Source organism: Gekko japonicus, unplaced genomic scaffold (genome assembly GCF_001447785.1).
Source record: "Gekko japonicus isolate JY-2015 unplaced genomic scaffold, Gekko_japonicus_V1.1 scaffold321, whole genome shotgun sequence".
Lineage (NCBI taxonomy): Eukaryota > Metazoa > Chordata > Lepidosauria > Squamata > Gekkonidae > Gekko > Gekko japonicus.
The window spans coordinates 320046-338564 of record NW_015169181.1 but is presented as its reverse complement, the minus strand read 5'-3'; the positions used below and the strand labels follow the sequence as shown (position 1 = coordinate 338564).

The 18519-nt window shown below is 46.6% G+C and overlaps 1 protein-coding gene across 1 annotated transcript in view; it reads right to left on the bottom strand.

Annotated features, from left to right (window-relative positions):
* Positions 1-18519, bottom strand: part of LOC107114570 (chromosome unknown open reading frame, human C16orf62) — a 97716-nt gene that overhangs the window by 50287 nt on the left and 28910 nt on the right. Inside the window, exons 10-13 of the mRNA XM_015416108.1 lie at positions 17717-17810; positions 10350-10427; positions 8491-8613; positions 31-77 (exon numbers count right to left, since the gene is read on the bottom strand). Coding sequence (XP_015271594.1) covers positions 31-77; positions 8491-8613; positions 10350-10427; positions 17717-17810 — 342 coding nt within the window. The remainder of the gene's footprint in view (positions 1-30; positions 78-8490; positions 8614-10349; positions 10428-17716; positions 17811-18519) is intronic.

Here is an 18519-nt window from a genome sequence, read left to right as displayed (position 1 = left end):
AGGCTGGAGCTCTGTGAACTCACTACATACTTGTTGCCTAGCTTCTTGCACCTTTCCATCACCTCGGTCAGCAGAACCTACAAAAGAAAACATCAAGAGAATGAAAAACAAGACATGCAACCTAAACAAAAGAAAACAGCCCTTCTCTAGCAAAGAGGCGGGCATTCTCCAGCAGACGTCCCAAACAGTGGCATGCCAGACCTTCCTACTTCACAAGGTTGGCATCTGGGTTTATTGCAAGCTCTTGGTACCAGTGTCCATGTTCAAATTAGATGTTGCATTATTGTGGGTGAGGACAGAGTTGTTTTGAGATTGGGCAGCCGTGTTGAAAAAGCTGGAGACCAGTGGCACCTTTAAGGCCAACACACTGAAGGAGTAAACTTTCATGTGCTTGTACATGCACTTGTACATGCACACGAAAGCTTCTACCTTGAAAAAAACTTTGTTGGTCTTAAAGGTGCCACTGGACTAGAATGTTTTTCTGTTACAGCAACAGTTTATGTGGGTTACATACAACAGACAGAATGCCAGCTGCAACCCAAAAGCATGTTCACTATTTTGTAACGTCAGTACAGGATGGGGGGAAAAAGTGTTTTTATTTCTTTTTTCCAATCAAATCTGGCTCAATGGGAGCAGAGCTCTTCTTAAGGTTCTGGGCTGCTTCATTACAGGGCAGACAGCTTGTTAGGGAGACTGGGGGACACCCACTCCAGCCGTTTCCCCCAAGGAATTCTCTAGAACAATTAAATAAAACATAGTAAAGGTAAAGGTTCCCTTGCTCGAAAGCCAGTCGAATCCGATGCTAGGGTTGCGGTGCTCATCTCCATTTCAAAGCCGAAGAGCCAGCGCTGTCCAAAGACGTTTCCGTGGTCATGTGGCCGGCATGACTAAACACCAAGGCGCACGGAACGCTGTTACCTTCCCACTGAAGTGGTCCCTATTTCTCTACTTGCAATTTCTTGCTTTCGAACTGCTAGGTTGGCAGGAGCTGGAACTAGAGACGGGAGCTCACTCCGTCATGCGGTACACTCGGGTCTCAAACTGCTGAACTACCGACCTTCCACAGCCTGCAGTTCAGCGTCTTAACCACTCGAGCCACCGCAGCTCCATAAATAAAACATAAATAAAACATAGAAACACACAAACAGGGAGGAGGACCGACTAAGACTGAGTGAGGGAATGCCAGAGAGAACAAAACAGTCTTCTGCTGCTGGTGGGAGCCAATGGCGGAGGGACAGGAGAACGGTGAGGGCAGGCTGCCTCACTGCTGGGCAGCAGATTTCATTTGGCTTCACTTGCGAGCCAGCGTGTTAGTCTAGGACTAGAATTGCCCAGATTCACACACACACACACACACATCTTTTAACCAGAAGCTGACTTGGAGACCCTGGCCACACTCTCAGCCCGATAGCCTCCTTGGGGCTGTTGCAGTGATAAAACAGCAGAGAGGAGAACCATGTATAATACCTCTGAGCTTCTAGGACAAAGAACAGGGGGAAAAGACGGTTCAGAAAGTTTGTTCTGAGAAAGCAACACGCTCACTGAAGAGGCACTCCCCTTTCAAAAGGCCCAGTCAGTTGTTGCTAGTTGGCCACCCCAATTAGGAGCAAGCAGACAGTAAGATCCACGGCCGCCCAGGTCCCTGAATTCTCCATTACGGCCCCACCCACAGCACCGGTGTGCCTGGGGAGGTCAGGAAGGTTCTCCACACTTCTGTCCTTTTGCAGAATGTGGAAAACAGAATTGCTCAAGAGGTCATTTTTATAATGTAAGAAAAACTTTACTACATTGTTTATTATACACTTTATTGTTTTCTAACATTGTATTCCAGCTTTATCACACTATTTATTGTATATGTAAGACTCTGTTTTTATTGCACAGTTCGTATATTGTCATCTCATGTTGTATGTATTACACAGTTATTTTATGTTTGCCAGTTTTTGTAATCTTGCTGCAATGCATTGTTTACAGCATGGTTTATGATGCCATTTGTTAGGTTCTCTAATCTTGGAAACCAGCTAATACATGGTATGTATTATATACTGTTTTCACTGAACTATTTTTGAACTGTGTGATCTACCTGGAGTCCAACAAGAAAAATGGACTATATATACATCAAGTAAGCAAATAAGCAAATAAACAAAAGCCACAATAATGCTTTGTTGCAAAGGCAGGAAGTACAGATTTCTGGCAAAGCATCCAATGGTTTTCAATACAACCTCTTAAAAAACAAACACAGAGGCAAAAGCAAGGAATGAAAAAGATTTCAGATTTCCACTGGGATGCATTTTATTGGCTATCCTCCCCCCAAAAAACACACATACACGTTATACCGGTATGTGTTAATGTCTTGTTAGAAATTAAATTTTTGCTTCTAACTTTTAAAGGGAGTTTGTAATGTTATGCTGATGGAGTTTAAAAATAAAAAGGAAGTGTAACTTGCATGACCAAGGTGAGAAAACAGTACAGAGAACAGAATTGTGAGATTCCAAAGTAGGATAACAAGTCCCCTTGATTTATGCCAGAAAACAGGATGGGTTGTAAAAACCCTGAATGACACATTATCATTTCTGGTTGCCAAAAGGATCTGCATTTCAATTCACATAATATAGACTTTCCGACTACTGAAATAACGTTGGGAATATTTACATCCTGATCCTAAATCCATTCCTTGGAGATTCAATTACTCCGGCTTCATGCTCAAAGTGTTTTAGCGGGGGGGGGGGGGAGCAGCATTGAGAGTCTGCCAACACATGCTTCCCCCCCAGCAAATGCTAATTTCTACAGATATAAATTAGATGTCAAACAAATATTAAAATGCTTTTTTATGCATTAGATTTTTATCTTGCCCTTCCTCCAAGGAGTTCTGGAGGGGCCTCCTCCCATTTTATCCCTAAAAATACTGGGCCAAGAGAAACATTGGCTTGCAGTCACCCAGCGCGCTTCATGGCAGAGTGAGGATTTGAACCTGGGTCTCAGCAATCACTGTCTTGCAATAATTACTCCATACAATAATAGATCCAATTGGAAATGAGAAATGGGACTTGTGTTCAGAGCTACCAAGTGTTTTTTCTTGGTCAAGAGCAACAACACAGGGCCCTAATGCAGTCTGGGATGCACTTGAATGGGGAGAGGGTTCAACTTTTCAGCCAGTCTACCATTTTCCTGGTCCCCTCTAGAGCATATCCCGACAGACACACAACACCACAGCCGCAGTCCTGGGCAGATGCTATTCAATGAAGAAGAATGCCTTTCACAGTCACAGGACTTCTCTCATCTAGAAACACAAGGCTGAGAAACTTATAGGAGAACACCTCAACCTTCCAGGACATTCAATGGGTGACCTCAAAGTAGCTGTTTTAAAGGAACTTCAAGAACAGACTAGGAAGGGAAATTGCTGAGATGTAAGTTATTACAACACTCAGGACAATGGAATCCCCAGGACTTAACAGGGATATTGGTTTCTTATCTCACTACATAAGAACATAAGAGAAGCCAATGTTGGATCAGGCCAATGGCCCATCCAGTCCAACACTCTGTCACACAGTGGCCAAAAATACCAGGTGCCATCAGGAGGTCCAGCAGTGGGGCTACCCCCCAAGCACCAACAATACAGAGGATCACTTGCCCCAGCCTGAGAGTTCCTATCTATACCTTGTGGCTAATAGCCACTGATGGACCTCTGCTCCATATGCTTATCTAATTCCCTCTTGAAGCCATCCATGCGTGTAGCCACCACCACCTCCTGTGGCAGTGAATTCCATGTGTTAATCACTCTTTGGATGAAGAAGGACTTCCTTTTATCTGTTCTAACCCGACTGCTCAGCAATTTTATTGTGCCCACGAGTTCTTGTATTGTGAGAAAGGGAGAAAAGTACTTCTTTCTCTACCTGCTCTATCGCATGATAATCTTATAAACCTCGATCATGTCACCCTTCAGCCCTCATTTCTATAAGCTAAAGAGCCCCAAGCACTTTAACCTTTCTTCATAGGGAAAGTGTTTCAACCCTTAATAATTCTAGTTGTCCTTTTCTGCACTTTTTCCAATGCTATAATATCCTTTTTGAGGTGTGGTGACCAGAACTGTACACAGTACTCCAAATGAGGTCGCACCATTGATTTATACAGGGGCATTATGATACTGGCTGATTTGTTTTCAGTTCCCTTCCTAATAATCCTCAGCATAGCGTTGGCCTTTTTTATTGCAGTGAGTTATCTACTACGACTCCAAGATCTCTCTCTTGGTCAATCTCTGACAGTTCAGACCCATCAACGTGTATTTATAGTATTTACAGTTAGGACTTTTGGCTCCAATGTGCATCACTTGGCCACATTGAACCCCATTTGCCACGTTGACGCCCACTCGCCCATCCTCGACAGATCCCTTTGAAGTGCCTCACAATCCTCCCTGGTTCTCACCACCCTGAACAACTTCATGTCATCCACAAATTTAGCCACTTCACTGCTTACTCCCAACTCCAAATCATTAATGAACAAGTTAAAAAGCATTGGATCGAGTACTGATCCCTGCGGTACCCCACTGCTTACCACCCTCCACGTATGCTAACCTCATTCAGCCCTTACATCTGTATTCTCACCAATCCCCCAGAAGGGCCATTTTATTTTATCTCTTATTTGGCATAACAAATTAGAATAGTAGACTGTTAACGTAACATAATGAATAGTAGAAATTGGAATGTGTTTCTCTGGTCTGGGGACAGGGGAGATAAATCTGCACAGCCAGTCCCACCACTTCAAAGAAGAAGATGCTGTAAAGACAAGCCTCCATGCTTGACTTTACAGCTTATTATTCCTGTTTGATCCTTGTATCTGTTAAATATCTTCATTGTAGCAGTTTGATATTAGACTAAATTTTAATCTGCTTTTAATGTTTTACTGATGTATTTTTAAATCTTGGAATATTGTAAAGGTGTACTTCTTTTTGTATGACTCATCTAAGGACTGCAGAAATAAACTAAACTATCCTGAAGTATCTTCATTATGTTGTATGATAATTTACTGCTCACCCTCAACCTATATGTAAGGACTAATAATTTTCAATTTTGCTTCTGTCTCTGTCTTAACTCTAATTGGCCCTTCCTGACAACTAAACCCCACCCCACCTTTGTAATGGCTGAGAAAATTGTGTTTCACTGTATCTGAAGAAGTGTGCTTGCACACAAAAAGCTTATACCTTGAATAAAACTTTGTCGGTCTTAAAGGTGCCACTGGACTCGAACTCTGTTCCATACAATAATGAACTACTTTATGCTTCTTGAAATTCCCTACTCTGGACAACTGCAGAGGCAAAGAGGAACCTGGGAACAGCATGGCTAACTCCTTTCCCCCAGGAGATGTATATATACTGGGAACAGTGGTACCGTAGTAGGCTAAAAGATATTGGTTGAGTGAGCACATGGGGACAGAAAATTGAACATCTCCATAGTGTCGTACAAACTCAATACTGCTGCCTTCCATCTGTCCATTCCTCATTGCACCTGGCTTGCTGAAACTATCATAACTGGACCCCCGACTTCTCTAAAATGGCTTGTATTCTTTGTGTGTATTAGTGAGTTCTGAGAGTTTATCAGCAAAAAGGATGATTCATACTTGCTCAATCTATCAGCAACCTGCAAGACTGTTGATCATTAAATCTGGAAATTTGCTCGCATGAGCAAGCGCTGTCTTGGATCTAGCGGCAATTTCTGATGGAAAGAAATTTTCATCAGTGGAGTAGGACTTCCTGCCCCCTCCCTTGATCTGTTGCTCCAAATGCCCCCAGAAATGCTGCTCCTGGGATAACAGGGATCCTCAAGAACAGTGTAAGGGGCCATCTGGGGCTGCAACAGGAATTGGGGGTCAGCAAAAATGCACCCCCCTGCACAGAAATCTCAGCCACGGGTTTGCAGAGTAGCAGGTTTTGATGTAGGGCAACATTCTCATCCCCATTTACTAAAATGGCAGAACATCAACACAGGCTTATCCTGAGTTAGTTTGCTAGGTGAAACCATGAGCAAATCTCTCTTTCTGTTAGGGAAGTTTATATAATACAGTGAAGCCGCAGGCTAGCAAAATGCCATCCTCAAACACTGTAGAACCTGGAAACAGCCCCAAACTCCGCAACGTTTAAAAAAAATGTATTTAAGGTCCCAAAGCCTGGGTTAAGAGAGTTCTTTGTTGTGCCTTTATTCATGAGATACTCTGGATTCCAGTGTGACTCTCATGTGAAAGCATTTTTAATACTGGTGGCCAGAAACCCACAAAGGTGCACAATCATGAGTCTGGCTCCTTTGGCAGATTTAGGGCAGAGAAGCAAGTTGAATTTTTTTTAAAAAATGCATTGGAACTCTGAAACTGCAGATTTTCCATTAACTTTTATAGCCTTTACAATATTAACAAGCTGCTACTTATCTTACATTCACATGCAAACTTGCATCCAACCACCAACTGCTTTGGAATGATACATTCTTTTTTTTTTTAAATAACCTTTTAGCTTCAAAACCTGTATTTGAAAAATCGCTTGTACCTCCAATTTTCAATTTACCTGTATTGATTTTTTTTTATTATAAACAGCCTTAGTAGCTATCCCAAAAAGAAAGAAAAAAAGAACATACTTCCTATATTTTTATGGTTGATTAGATAGCGAGCTGCTTTGATCACTAATCCACCTGAATCAAAACCTGCAAAATACAATCTTCAAGCACAGCACCCAAATTATACTTGCTAAAAACACTTAAGGTGTGTGCATTTGGTATACCCAAGTCAAAAAAATACCTTACTAGTATTTTTCGGGTTTGTCCTAAGCCAAATACAAATCAGAGAATAATTTCAGCTACCAGTATAGTTGATCCCAAATAAAGCTGAAATTATTTGGCTTTTATTAGGGTATACTGAATAGCTGCTCACGAAGAGGTTACTTTAAACTTTAAAGGGCTACAAAGTAACTTTCAGTTCTCTCCTCTAGGGCTCTTTCCTGCCTTTTGCTTTGGTTTCCAGGGCAACAGGAGGTAGGGGGAAGAGGCATCTCTGCAGCCCAGTAGCAAAAGCACCCTAGGGGGAGCTTAGCCAATCATTGCAATGCTTTTGCAAATGGCACTGCATTGCAGGTTTGCAACTTGCAAGGTTGTTGTTGGCGTCCAATGTTAAGTCCCGGTAACTACCTTGCTTTCACCAGCCATTTCCCAGGAAATGGGGGATAGGGGCGCAGTGGCAATTTGGCGAATAGGATTTCAGGTTACGGGGCACACTGCTTTTTAGCCAATCACAGAACTTTGTTCTTTTTTGGCATGGCTGTCTAAGCATGGGCAAAGTGCATAAAAGCAAGGGCCTGGCAGAGCTAGACTCCATTGCTGAGATTTGGTTTGGAGAGTGTGCACTGGCTTTGGCTTCAGCTGCTGCTTTGAGTCTGACTCCTCAGTGCTGCCTGACAGACTCTGCTGTGGACTTCGGATCAGATCCTGCCTGCATGCTTGAAAAATAAAGACAGTGACTGGTTTGACTGAACAACATTTTTAAAAAGGTTTTCTTATTGAGGAGGACCATGTTTGCCCTCATTGTATAGAGCTTCCAGGGACCATGTGAAGACACAGTTGTCCCACACCTGCAGGAGAACTGTGCACTTTATGTCTGACATCTGGACCCCTGCATAGATACACAATGCGTATCTGTCGCTGACTGTGCACTGGTAGCAGCCCAGTGGCATTGTGGCTGGGGGTTGGGAAACTAGTGTTAGGCAGGGTCACGGTCAGGGCCGATATTGGGATTTGGGCATATCAGGAAATACTGATATTTTTTGGGTTCAATATACCCAAATCCAGAAAAAAAGATTTCTTTCTTGCACACCCCCAGTACCACTGCACATATTAAAAGCTTTCTATCTCACCTTGAACACCAATGCAAGGCAGCATACACCACTAACTAGGGAGGGATGCCAGCCTCCAGGTGGGGCCTGGGGATCCCCTAGAATTACAGCTCATTTCCACACTACAAAGCTCAGTTTCCCTGGAGAAATGGATGCTTTGGAGGGTGGACTTTATGGCACTGTACTCCACTGAGGTCCCTGCCCTCCTCAAGTTCCATCCCCAAATCTCCAGGAGTTTCCCAACTGGATCTGACAACCCTACCCTCACCCCTCAACCAGAACTGGAAAACATACACATGAAAAACCAACAGTCTACTTCATAGCAACTAGAATTTCAGTATCTAACTCTCACAACCTCTTCAGACATAGAGCCAGCTGAACCTTAAATGCCATCCAGGCACACCGAAAAAAAATGGTCTTGCATTTTCTGCAGAGTCCCTGGATTGGAGCATGTCCAGACGGTAGCCAAACGACATACTTCTACAAAGGGATCCAACAACAGGGAAGATTCAACGGACCTGAGGTGATGCACAGGTATATATTCAAAACCATGGACAAATTCAAGTACCACCTTAGATCTTTGTTCCAGTTAAACATTAAACCTTGCCTATAACCAAAGCATTCTTTACCTCTGCAGCCCAATAAGAGATGCATTGTAGAATCCAATCTATTGCAGGAGAATAAAGAGTGAGGTACAATGGGATTTCTACACACTGCACCACCAACTGATTCTGCACTGTGTCACCATGAATCTGTGAAAAACAAAGATAAATCATTGTGAAAAGCCTCCCAGCTCCTAGGGGAAATAAAAGGATAGATTCCAAGTTAAAACCCACAATGCTGAACTCAAGGGAAATTTCGGACACCTGTTTCAAGCAATCAACCATTAACAAAAATAAAGTCATTCACCATGTTTCTCAGTTAAGCGGATTTCCTCTGCACTGGATCAAAGAGATCCTGTGTGCAGATAAACATGAAAAATCCCTGCTTTACTTAGTATCTTATTTATTTAAGGGCCTTTGGAGTTTGACCTGCTGTTGTGCTGACTGTTTGCATTGACCATATTGTTGCTGGTTACAGTGTTTATGGTATACCTGGAAACCGCTTTCAGCAGATGATAGAAAAGTGGCATACAAATATTTCCAGTAAATAAGTCATCTTCCCATGGTGAGGGGAGGATGACTTCTACTGTCTCTCAGGTAGAATCCAAAGTACCGTATGAACAAGATTTTTAGAACCACCTTGATTTGGATCCAAGAGCGCCATCCACCTACAGAAGGGTTTCTTTTCCGCCTCACACTGAGAAATGCCACAGTTTGTGTTCCCTGGACACAGTAAGAATCTCAAGACTCATAACAATCTTCATCAGTGCAAGATGAGAGACTGCACCTGAGCCAGCGGATATTGACCACCAGGCCCGTAGCTAATGCAGGCCCTGTGGGGCCCAACCCCCTAGTGTTTCTTCTGGGCCACCTTCCTCCTGGGGAGGCGTTTGGGTTCCTGGGCAAAGAGCTCTCCTGATGGTTCTGGGCGCCCCTTCAGGAGCTCCGCAGGTCTGGGCCACTACACCCCCTCCCGCCCTGACAATGGAGCCCAGACCGCCAACTCCTTAGGATGCCGCTCTGGGACGCACTCAGACTGCAGGGCACTTGCGAAACAACGATCCCTCCGGGGAAAGCCGGGAGGGAGTTGAGTGGGCGGATGCACCAGCCACCTGATAGTCCTTCTGGGGCTTCAGGAACAATCCCTTGTTTGCCTTTGTTAGGGAGCCGCCGCCGTGCGCACCCGTGCGGATGTGCCCCCTCCCCAATGTGCATGTGAGAAAGAGAGCATGCAGAACGTCTCCCCCAACCTCCCTGCACACACGTGCACTGCAGCCAAGTGACCTGGAGGTCGAGCTTGGAAGAGGAGAGGAGACCCAAGGAGGGCGTGATCCAGCGCTTGTGCCTTCTTCCAGTGTGGATCACGAGATGCCCTGGGCTGGGTTAGCTGCCCCCCCCCCCAAATCCCTAGCTACAGGGCTGTTGACCACGATAGCTGCGTTAGGGCAGAGGTCAGAAGTAGTTGCGAGGAGAAACAAGAGTCGTTGTCCCCGCCTCCCAGCCCTTTCTTCCCTCCACTGGGTTCCTCAGCTACTATTTTGACAGCACTGAGTACACACAGGGCAGGGGAGGGTATGCTGGGGAGGGGAAGAACTAAGAAAGGAAGGAGAGACTTTTCCTCCTCCTACCTGGTCCGGCAGCACAGAGCAGCAGCCAGTTAAGTGGGGGAAGGGCTTTTCGAGAATCCTACGGTGGTCCAGATTACATCAGCACAAGCACCGCAGGATTCCAAGTTTTTGGATCAGGCTTGGGATAGCCCAGTTTACCTGACAATTTATTACTGTATCAGCAAATAAGCTCAGCCTATCTAAGCCCAGTTCAGAGGCAAGCACAGGAGGCCTCCCTCACCGCCGTTCGAGTCACAGCACTTAGAAACTATCCCTTACTTGCTTAAAGGTGAGAAGAAAATCAAAGAAGTTCTTGTTCAGGCTTTCTTTCAGTTGGGGAGCCACTTCCATCCCAACCTGCATTCAAGGAAAGAGATACATTCAGAATTTCCTCAGCTACGACACATGTTGTCATGCAAATGCATAGACTAGGTGGGGTGAAGTGGGAATCAATGAAGGCTGAGATGCTGGGAAAGGGAGGGAGGGAGGACCCATTCTGCCTGCAGAAAAACAGGTTGCTTACCTGTAACTGATGATCTTCAAGTGGTCATCTGTGCATTCACACTCACGGGATTCAGTGCGCCTGCGCTGGATCGATCAGTACTGTAGCAAGCTCTAACGGATTTTCGCACCCAGACCTCAGGCATGCGCAAGAACCCCCAACCACGCATGCCCAGAGGGGTGGGCGCGGACATCCCGCCAGTTCCTTCAGGCCGCAGCAAATCAACGTAAATAAAAACATAGAAGCTGACAACAGCGGGGAAGGAAGGCGGGTGGTGTGAATGCACAGATGACCACTTGAAGATCATCAGTTACAGGTAAGCAACCTGTTTATCTTCGACGTGGTCTCTGTGCTTCACACCCATGGGAGAATAGCGAGCAGTGGCCTACCTGGAGGAGAGTGCTGGCAGGTCATTACTGTGAAGCCGAAGATAAGATGTGACGTCCCATGTTGGTACGAGAGTTCTTGCGAACATCAAGGGCATAGTGCCTTATGAATGTATTAGGCGTAGCCCAGATAGCGGCTCTGCAAATGTCCAGTAGGGGAACTCCCTGGAGGAAAGCAGTGGAGGCTGCAACAGCTCGAGTAGAATGAGCCCTGATAGGGCCAGGTAATGGCTGCTTGGCAGTAAGATAGCAGAGGCGGATAAGACCTACAATCCACCTTGACAAACGCTGAGCCGTGATACGAGTTCCCAGCTTGGCTAGAGCATAGGAAATGAACAGCTGACAGTCACGTCTTGATGGACGAGTTCTCTGTAGGTAGAACAGAAGTGCACGCTTTGTGTCCAATGTGTGCAGTAGCCTCTCCTCAGGGGATGTGGGAGAGGGAAAGAAATCCAGGAGGAAGACCTCTGCGTGTAGGTGAAACTCTGACACTACCTTTGGCAAGAAAGGGATGTCAGGAACAAGACGGACGCCGTCGGGCAAAAAAGATAGGTAAGGAGAATCATGTCTGAAAGGCAGTATTTCCCCCACTCGCCTTGCCGAAGTGACAGCCACCAGAAATACTGTTTTCCACGACAGGAATTTCAAGTCGCGAGCGGCTCAAATGGTTTTCTGGTGAGTTGGCGAAGTACCGGGGGAAGGTCCCAGGGGCTCACAGGGCGTTTTAAAGGAGGATAAAGGTGTAACAGTCCTTTCAAAAAACGTTTAGAAAGAGGATGCGAAAAAAGTGTGCGTCCCTCAACTTGAACATGGTAGGCTGAAAGTGTAGCCAAATAAACTTTCAACGAAGAATGTGACAGTTCAGACTCAGCGAGAGACAGAAGGATTAAAAAACCTTCTCGAGACCTGCGGAAGCGGCTCGAGGGGCATCATCACCCAAAGAGGAACAAAACATTCGCCATGTGTAATGGTAAGATTTTCGTGTCATGGCGTTTCTGGAGTTCAGTAGCACATTAGCTTCAGTCGTGGGACATCATGGTATAGGAGAGGAGACTCAGATAGGAGTGGATGAGTTGATGATCTTGAACCGGCGGGAATTGGTGGTACACCCCTGCTGACAGGTCCAGTATGGTTGAGAACCATGGCTTCCTCAGCCACCACGGGGATATGAGGATGCAATCCGCTTTGTCGCTGATGATTTTGCGCACCGCTCTTGGAAGCAGAGGCAGTGGGGGGAAGACAAAGAGGAAATCTCTGGACCACGGATAGAGAAGACTGTCCCCCAAAGACTGCAGGTCCCTGCCTCCTCGGCTGCAGAACATAGGACACTTTTTGTTCGCCCTGGTTGCAAAAACATCTATTTGGGGGAAACCCCACTTGCGGAAGAGTGCGAGGAGGTAGGTCAAATTCCTTTCCCATTCATGCAGACGAAGTCCTCCCCGACTCAGTTGGTCTGCCTGCACATTCATGTGCCCTGGTATATGCGTGGCGATGAGGAAGATGTTGTGGGTGATGCAGAAGTCCCACAACCGAATGGCCAGTTCACAGAGGCGTTGAGAGACAGTGCCCCCCTGCCTGTTTATATAGCTGAGGGCAGTAGTATTGTCCGTAAGGATCATGACACACTTCCCCTTGATCAGAGGCAGAAAACTGGTGATAGTGAACCGTATCACAAGTAGCTCCAGAAAGTTGATGTGACAGTTCCATTTCTGTGTGTCCCATCTGCCGCCAAGATACCCATGAGATGAGCGCCCCAACCTGAGAGAGACGCATCTGTCGTGAGGGTGATTTCCGGTGATGGAGGGTGGAAGGGTGCTCCCCAGAAAAGGTTGGAGGGAGCAGTCCACCAAAGTAGAGAGTCCCATACTTTGACAGGTGGGGAAAGGTGGGTATAGTGTGTGTCTCGCTCTGGATTGAAATTGCAGATAAACCAAAGTTGTAGGTGGCGCATTCTCAAGCTGGTGAAGACAAGGACGGATGTAGTCGCAGCCATCAGGCCGAGGAGTCTCTGTATCTGGAACGCCATTACCGATGGCCGAGTATGCATCACTGTGGCTAGATTCACAATGTCCACGGCCCTGCTTTGTGGTAAGTAGGCTCTGCAACTTATCAAGTCCAGTACTGCACTGATGTCGTGTATTTTCTGGATCGGTTGAAGTTGAGACTTTTCTAGATTCACCTGCAGTCCGAGGTTTCCCAGGAGGGTCAGAGTTGATGTCGGAGAGTAGGGCATCTCTGGAAATTGCAACCTGTAGCCAATCGTCGATGTATGTGTAAATGGAGATACCCCTGAGATGAAGGAAGGCCGCAACCACTATCATTGTCTTTGTGAATACTCTCGGTGCACTTGAGAGACCGAATGGCAAAGCTGCATATTGGTAGTGATGTTGGCCAATCGCAAAGCATAGGTATTGACGGTGGGACGGGTGGATGGTGAGGTGGAAGTACGCGTCCTGGAGATCCAGAGTGGCCATCCAGATGTTCTTTTGGAGAAGTGGCAGAATCTGCTGCAAGGAGACCATGCGGAAATGGAGGTAGCGCACAAAGCAGTTGAGTGCCCTTAGATCTAAGATTGGTCGAACGCCTCCATCCCGCTTTGGAACTGGGAAATAATGGGAATAGAATCCCGTGCCGTGTTGGTAAAGTGGCACCGGCTTGATGGCTCCCTTGCACAGAAGGACAGACACCTCCTCCAGAAGAACTGATGAAGGGGGTGTAACAATGAAGACTGAAGTAGTGGGGTTATGTATAAAATCTATACGGTAACCATGGGTCAAGATGGACAGCACCCATTCATCTGTGGTGATGAAGCGCCAAGTTTGGAGGAAAAGGGCTAGACGGGTGGGATGTGACTGAAGAACATGAAGTCAAAAACCCTGTTTTGTCGACTTAGCCTGCTTATGGCAGGGGGGTTGTTGTCCCAATCCGAATCTGGGTTTCTGAAATGTGGGCTTCTGGCCTCCAGAGGATGTACGTGGCCTCCACTGCCGCTCAGGAGACCGATGGTTTGGGATACGTTTTTGCCAGGACGAGGCCGGTATTGTTGCCTCGTCGAGGAAGAAACACCCAGAGTACGAGAGGCCTTTATGCTTTTGTCCATATCTTGCAATATGGTGTCTGTGGTGCTATTAAAAAGACCAAGGCCATTGAAGGGGAGGTCTTCTATGAATGCCCTGGTGTCCGACTGCAAATTGGTGCTGCATAGCCAGGAGTGTCTTCGGTGGAAGGGTGCTCCCCGGAAAAGGTTGGAGGGAGCATTCCACCAAAGTAGAGAGTCCCATACTTTGACAGGTGGGGAAAGGTGGGTATAGTGGCTGAAGCCATTGTCCTTGAGCAGTTGTTTAACACATGCTTAGAAGTATTAATTTGTTGTTTTGCCAGCACCATGCCCTCCTTTTGGATGATGTGGGCTAACTGACACTTATTATCGGGAAGTGTTGCTAACATCTCAGAAAGCCTTTCCCATAAGGTATATTGATATCTACTCATACATGCTAAGTAATTCATGGTCTTCACACCGAGTGCTCCCGTGGAGAAGAACCATCGGCCGAATGCATCTAGCTTTCTGCTCTCCCCGTCTGAAGGGGCAGAATGGGTTTTCTTCGACTCGGATGAGGAAGTAACTACCACTGAGTTCAGTTGAGGGTGGGTGAATTCCGCTCCTGCTTCCTGGACTCTGTACATATGGTCCATGCAGCGTGTGGACACTGGAGCTGATGAAGGTTTATCCCACGGCGTTTTAGCCGCCTGTAACAGGACCATAGACATGTGCACTATAGCTGTCGATGTATCTAACTGTACAACATCGAATACAGCATCTGTAACCAATGGTTGAGGCTGTACAACGGAAAGGCCAAGGGAATGGACCATTCTTTTAATGAGGTCTCAGTAAGATGTTAGGTTTTCTGATGGAGATATGGGTTGGTCATCGGCCACTGCCTGTTTAGGAGATGGCTGGTCAGGTGAGCTGTGGACATCTGAAACCCCCGTGTCGGAATCCTCATCTGTGGAAACAGAGGAATCAGGGTCTGGTAATTGTACAGGAGTGGCTTCCGCTTGACCGGTCAGCTCCTGGATTGATGGAGTTGGAATAGGGGGACTAGCTGGTTGATATTGATCTGGTCGATGTCTAGGAAGGTCTTCAGATGGACGGTCGGGAAGATGAGAAAGAGACGCAGAGGGTGTCACTCTCGATCTGTGGGGGGACCGCGATCTATGCGCAGAATAACAATCCCAATCTGAATAAGCTGCTGGCGTGAGCCAGGGCGTGGACGCTGGTGGATAAGCCCCGTAGAGATAGCGCATCTGAGAGTGATCCCAAGAGAAAGCAGGAGGCGGTGGGGGCAGAAAAACCTGTGGCGATCTACTCCTGGAGCGGGAGTGTCTAGGAGATAGTGAAGCTTCTCGTCTCCTGGAGTGGCCCCTATCAGCCCGCGTGTTGATATCGAAAGATCGATCTTTGGCAAAAAGGGGGGGGGATGACGTTGGGTGTCAGACGGGATATGTCGATGCCGACTTGCACCGATATCGGCATGGAACTCAGAGAGTGGTGACGCCAATGACTGAACAGAGGGAAAACAATCCCTGCCCAAGGGACGGCTGAGGATTTCCACATTGTTAATGTCGGAGAAAGGACGCATGTCCGCCAGCATATCATGGTCTAGCTAGTGTATAGGAGAGTCCATCAGTTGGATGGTTGGTATCGGTGGGGTGACCGGAGCCTCCGATGCCTATACAGTTGTAGGAACGGGGGTACCTTAGGGGCAATACCCAGTGCAGAACCTACGACTTTTCCAGACTTCGCCGCCTTCAGGGGTTTAGAGGAACCCTTTTTGGGGGACTTGTGGTCTTTACCCGACTTCTCCTTCTTCTTTTTTATGGGACTGGATGCCGAAGACTGTGCTGTCGGTGCTGGATGCTTCAATGTCAACTGGACAATGCCGGACGAGGACTTTGACGCTGGAGCCGTCGATGTCGATGGTCTCACCGGCATGTCTGAATCCATGATGGAAGAGGGGTTTAGCGCCAAATCCAGTAACGCTACTCGGAGACGCGCCACTCGATTTTTCCTAGTTTGATTGGAAAACTTGGCACAGTGCTGGCAAGACTCTGGGCGGTGCATCTCACCAAGACAAAAAATACAAAGGGTGTGGCCATCTGGTTACTGCCGCACCCTGTACAACGTTTGAAAAAGCCCTGCCTTTTCTCCATAAAGTAAACAAAACGGACAAGAAAAGAGGTGGGGCGGGGCGAAGGCCAAACTGAGGTAAACTTCCCCCTCTAAAAATTTTTTTTTAGATATAGGAAGAAAAAACAAAGAAGCGAAGGAAAAAGAGAATAGACGAAGTGAAATCTGAAGAGCTTCTGAGGAAAAAAAACAGCTACTAATCTCACCAACCAAAGAAAGGTGTTCCCAGCGCAGCGGAAAGAAAGGACCTGGCGGGATGTCCGCGCCCACCCCTCTGGGCATGCGTGGTTGGGGGTTCCTGCGCATGCCTGAGGTCTGGGCGCGAAAATCCGTAAGAGCTTGCTACAGTACCGATCAATCCAGCGCAGGGGCACTGAATCCCATGGGTGTGAAGCACAGAGACCACGTCGAAGATCATTAAACAACAGCAAGTGGCCAGGGGACAGACGGGGGGGGATGTATAGGAGCTATACACACCTTTTCAAGTGAGAAGAGCCAACATGAATGTGTTTTTGGTTGTCTGCATCTCCCTCAAAATTTGTGAGTGCAGATAGGCATCAGTCAAAGGCCTTGTTCACAATCTGGTCCCTCCTCCCTTGGTAAACCTCCAGCAACCCAAATCATCGGATGCTGAGCCTCCTTTCCTCACTAGCCTTGGGGCCAGGCTGCTTGGGCGAAGGGGGATGCCTTGCACTTTCATTTCACGGTCAGCCCAATCTGCTTTCTATAGGAGCCAAAGGGATTCCAAAAGCCCAGAATAATTCTGAATATCTGAAATAATGAAATTGGTAACTGGAAGCATTCTCAATGTGGCATTACTTAGTGAATTGTGAATAGTTCCAAATGCAAATTGCATGCCCCCATTAATTTACAGCATTTACAACGCCATTTGATAGCACAAAATATGGTGGTGCAGCAAACACAGTGTTTCCCGTGGCACCATATTTCTTTGTATATCAAACAGCACGAGACATTCAATAAGCAATACAATAGGTCTAAAGCTTCAAAAATTACAAGCAGCACAAAAAAGTATCAGGCAAGGTATGTCATAAAAGATGCAAAAATGGATTTATAAAAATAGAAAGCAGTAAAGTAAGAACAAGGTAATACATACAATAAACAGTGGAACAGACTACGATCCTGTTCCCTGAAATAATGCAATTTTTATTGGGAACACGATGCAGGACTTTGACTCATCCATTTTCCATCCCCAAACCAGCCCCATGGAGCTATCTGCAACTCCACTGGGACAAATGTGCAGGCATTATATAGAAGGCCTGTACGTCTGCACAGTAGGGCAAAACACAGCTCTGCATGAGTGTTCCAGATTGGAACCCAGCAATGGGGTTTCTCTGCCCTCCCACGCCACAGTCTCATTCCAAATCGGGCCCTCTTGAGGCTGCCGTTTACAAAGAGAACACCTTTAGGAGCACTGAAAAAGAACACCCCACATCCAATTTGTTTTATCCTAGTTCTTTCATGTTCTGGAAATTCATCTGCTGCTAATCTTTCCCCCCCACCTCCAGGTGGAACCAATAAAACCATTGTTAAAAGAGTAATGAAATCCTACCCTGCAGAGATATGCTCTAGCATAGACTGCAACTAGAGGATCTCCAATTCCTCGGATCATGGAGGTTAGGCGTGGGAGACTTTCTGAAATCCCTCTGTATGGAGGGGGAAAAAAGATCATTTGAGATGGCAGATTCTGGGACTTTGCACTCACCTACTATTCTGCTTAGACAGCCCTGGGTTGCACTAAACACTAACGCTGGGCAGAGGGCCTTCCCCCATACGAATTCTCTGTACCACCCCCACCCCCCTTTTGGGGTCAGAAGCAGCATGGGGGGAAAGTAGACAAACAAAATGGTGATTTGTGATCAGATCTCTGGATGTGCAGTTTAACCTTAAAGAGCAGCCATGAGGGTGTCATTTCAGTCAGGGAAACAGCACTGGGGAAAAGTTTTATGTTTAATGTCGCAAACTTTCTCCATTACTGCCTTAATCCAAACCCCGTCTTCTCCAGGATACTTTAAAAACTAAACTACACACGGAAGACGCCTGGAAGGCTCCTGTATCAGTAGCTTATGTCTGGCCAAGGATAAACACTTGGACTGCAACATTTAGCCAAACATCATATATTCTAATAGCCAACAGAGGGCGCCGTGCGGATACTTAGATTGAGGGAAAGAAAGCTCCGTGGGCCTCAGACTCTTCTCCTACAGACCCAGCATGCTTCCATTATGTGCAGAAAAATCGAAAAAGTGACAAAATCGCTCCAGGGATGACTGAATTCCCCCAAAAACCCTTTGAAATGGGCTCTGCAGGGCTCTGCTTCAGACACCAACTGTGAGAGAGAGGTTAGAACGTTCAGGG